Consider the following 3,876-nt stretch of genomic DNA (forward strand, 5'->3'; position numbering starts at 1 on the left):
TGCCTCTCCAATCAGCTGGCAGCTCTGAACTTTCATCCTCACAGGTTATGCCCAGAGAGAAAAAAGCAGCCTTTTCTTTCAGCTTGCTGTGCAGAAACCCAGCGAGGGTCTTCAGTTGACTCAGCCTGAATCCTGCTCACATCTGGACCCATCATGGTCCATGCCCACTGGGTCATATGGCCAATCTCAGGGCCGAGACAGGGGTAGGCTGAGTGCAGACCCCCTGCTACAGTGGGTGGGGGCCAGGGCATCGCCCCAAAAGTGGGGGTGTCACCATGGGCTGCCCAAGGAAGCAATGCCCCACACGGAGCCCAGACCACTCGCTGCATGCTGGAAGGACTCCACGTCCCTCTGAATGAAGAATCCCTGAGCGGAATGAGCACAGGTCCCTGCTGCTCTGAGAACAGCAAAATGGACCGTGAAGTCAGCTCCGAACAAGGGTGGACTGCCTTCAGGGCCAGTACGGGGGTGGCGGGTGGTTGAACACCGAGCAGAGGTGGTCGTGGTCGGTAGAACCAAAGCAGACTTTTGTGGTGCCCTGGATCCACTTCCCAGCCCCTTGGCCCAAAATGGCCTCTCCCTGCGTTCTTCCCCTGGCAGCAAACTCCTATTCATCCTTCAAGACACAGCTCAAATGTCACGTCCCCTGTGAAGCTCTCAATTCTCTAAGACCAAGCCGGTGTCTCAGTCCTGCTCCCAGGGTCCAAGAGTATTTTGGATTTACCTTGCTGAATTTTCATCTCTGGTTCATAGGTACTGCTTCTGTCCCCGGCTGAGTAAGGCAGGGACCATGTGTTATGAAGTGAAGCCCCTCTTCCAGCCCCCTGAGCAAGGACCTGGCAGTGAGCAGGTGCTCCGTTCCTGTGGGTAGATGAACTGCACAGGCAAGAATATATCCTCTGCGGCAAATGGAGTTGTTGTCCATGTGCTTTTGTCCTAACAGAGCCCACCTCCCTGAGGCTGAAAATGCCAGATACTTGTGCTCTCGGTGTCTTTTGTAACTGAGGTTTGCCAGGTGACACATTTATGGTTAATAAGACTTAAAGAGAAGTCTAAGAGGGATTTTTTTTTCCTTCCTCGATTTATAGAGCAACTTGAACGAAGAGAGCTCTTTTCCTTGTCTTCTCCTTCCTATCTTTAAACACGATGGAGCATGTGATGCCTGGCACTGTGGCAGCCATCTTGAGACGATGGGGCAAACAGCCTGAAGACAAAAGCCGATGTGTTCAAAACAATGCAATGAAAAGATTGGAATGTGTCTGGGTCTTTGATTCTTCATCTTTATTTATTTTTTTTTTAAGATTTTACTTACTTTTGGAGAAAGAGAGTGAGAGAGTGTGAGCAGAGTGGGGGAGGGGCAAAGGGAGAGGGACAGATACTCTCAAGTAGACTCCCTGCTGAGCAGGGAGTGGGACACGGGGCTCGATCTCATGACTCTGAGATCATGACCTGTGCGGAAACCAAGAGTCGGACACTCAACTGACTGAGACACCCTGCTGCCCCCGAATCTTCCTCTTTATATCCAACGTGGGGACTGCCTGCTTTCCAGACTGTTCATACAAGACAATAAAAATGCTTATTGTTTAAAACCATGTTTAGTGGCTAATTCTGTTCCTGGTAGCAGAGAGCATGCTGATACATGCTTTCATGCCTATGACAGCAGTTTGGTTCTCTACAGTATAAACAAATCTTCTCCCACCTAGCACTCGTTTAGAAAAATGAAAAGACAAAACCACCTCAAATTTAAAAATTATTAAAATATGGTCCATGTTTTGTTTCCAACCATCAGTTATTTCAAGTCAAGTACAAAGTGAATAAAAATGTTCTGTGGCTTGAACATAGACCCAGAGGTCAGACCTCGGGGGTGGGCGGCTAGAGCTCGTACAGCCTTGCTCCTCTCCTTTGGGGGGCATCACACCCTTCTCCAAGGCTCTGGCCCTGAACACGGAGTAGCAGGAATGAGGATGCGTCCCCAGGGTCACAGCTCACTCTGTAATACACCCCAATGCTATGAATATGCAGATATGTTGAAAAGCTCTGTGCTTAGTTGCCTACGGTGAAAAAAAAAACCAAGGCAAATGTATACTTTAACCAGCAAGCCAATGACGCCATCTGAATCAGGTTAATCACAAATGACAAACTCAAAAGTTTGAGTTTAGAAACTGAGTAGGAGCTGGTTGGAGGTTGGCGCTGAGGACAGGAGTGACAGAAGCAGCGGCAAGAGCGAAGTTCCCAGAGCTGCAAGCCGCTCCCGGGACCAGGGAGTCAGGTGTGTCCGGGAGCGCAGGCAGACTCTGGTGTCGGGTGGAGGAGTTTGGACTTGCCTACGGGCTTAAGGGGGCCACAGAAGGGTTTAGGTGGAAGGGACATGGACTCTAGCACCCTCTAGATACGCATTCTAGAGCCCTCCCACTAGTGGCCCGTCTGGTGGCTGGACAGAAGGAGGTGAGGCACAGAGTTACGGTTCTGACCAGTGCCCATCATTTAGAGCCCAAGTCTGGAGGGCGTAGGTCATGCACAGTGCCTTGTATACAGGCAGAGCTCAATTAATGACCACTGTTACAATTTCTATGATTATGCTCCACCAGCACCATCTGCAAACTGACAGCTAATAGTGCCCATCACCCAGAGGACCATCGGGGCTGATGGGCTTCGATCAGCCACGCCAAATGACCCCGTGCTACCGTGGCCTATCCACAGACATGGCTGTGCCTTCCTGGCTCTCACCTCCAGGTTCCACCTGACTTGGGGGGCCTTGCTTACTGAACCCCAGCTCCCAGCCCAGCACCGAGGAGCAGAAGCGATCTGTGTTAGAGCAGAAGCACTGATTTCTGGTCACCAAGGAAGGGTCTGGGTCAGAGACGGGCCCGAGCAAGCCGAGTCCCAATGTCCCAGGGACCTTGGGGCCTTTCCCCAGGAACTCCTATCCTGTGAGCACTCGGTAAGTGGCAAGACTTCCAAGGCCACATCCCGTGGTGCTGCAGAGGTCTCCAGCTGACTCGCGCTAAGCCCAGATGTGCCGAAATGCCCTCGACACAGGGCTCTGGGGACCTTTCAACCATCCAGACTCATCCCGTCCCGTCACATGTGCCCCGCTGCTCAGAGTGAACCGGACTGGGGGGAGGACACCCCCGGGCCCCTCTGCGTGCCCTCGCTTACCCCTTTGCTGGGGAGACTGGCTTTTCCTAACCGCTTTCTGAGCAGGGGTCCCCGTGTCCAGGGCCAGCCCAGGCAGATCGGGGAATGCAGGCTCTTCCTTGCAGGACAGGGGGTCGGATGGGGCCCAGTTGTTGAAAAGAACATTTTGACTTTTCAACAGACCAGGTGATTTTATCCACCTTCTCCTTAACCGATACTCAGAATATAAATTTAATTAGCTTCCTCAATTAGGAGGAAGGTGAAGGCATTATCTGGGGCTTTACCACGTCCTGATAAGAACGTGCAAAGCCTCGAGAAGGGCTTGCAGAATGATCGCTTGTTCAAACAGTCTTTTCTTACCCAGAAGTGAGTCGTTTGGCTCACAGCCGGTTGTAAACATCTTCCCTTCTGTTGCGGTCTGAGGCCACTGGGAGTTTCTCTTTTTCTCTAACATCGAGACCAGGATTCCTGAAATCCATGAGAAGAAACTGAATGCACCAGGATTCCTTCCACATGAGAGGACTTTCTTAATCCAGAAAATGCAATGGATTTACACCATTGTACCAAACGTCTTCAAAACCTAGGCATGAAAATGACGCGCTTTATTTCACTAAATGAAAAGAAACAGTAAAAGACAAAAGCGCTAAGCAGGCCAACAAGCCGGCACGAGTAGTCACTGCCAACTTGTATTCAATCAGTCGTGTCCCAGGAAAAGCTCTTCAATTTGTATTTAGTAAA

At 50.9% G+C, this 3,876-nt stretch overlaps 1 protein-coding gene across 1 annotated transcript in view; it reads right to left on the reverse strand.

Annotated features, from left to right (window-relative positions):
* Positions 1-3,661, reverse strand: part of LOC117804075 — an 11,341-nt gene extending 7,680 nt beyond the window's left edge. The window contains exon 1 of the mRNA XM_034669544.1: positions 3,499-3,661. Within this exon, the coding sequence (XP_034525435.1) occupies positions 3,499-3,592 (94 nt within the window). The 5' untranslated portion in view covers positions 3,593-3,661. The remainder of the gene's footprint in view (positions 1-3,498) is intronic.
* Between the last annotated feature and the right edge of the window lie 215 nt (positions 3,662-3,876).

The sequence above is a fragment of the Ailuropoda melanoleuca genome, chromosome 10, assembly GCF_002007445.2.
Source record: "Ailuropoda melanoleuca isolate Jingjing chromosome 10, ASM200744v2, whole genome shotgun sequence".
Taxonomy (NCBI): domain Eukaryota; kingdom Metazoa; phylum Chordata; class Mammalia; order Carnivora; family Ursidae; genus Ailuropoda; species Ailuropoda melanoleuca.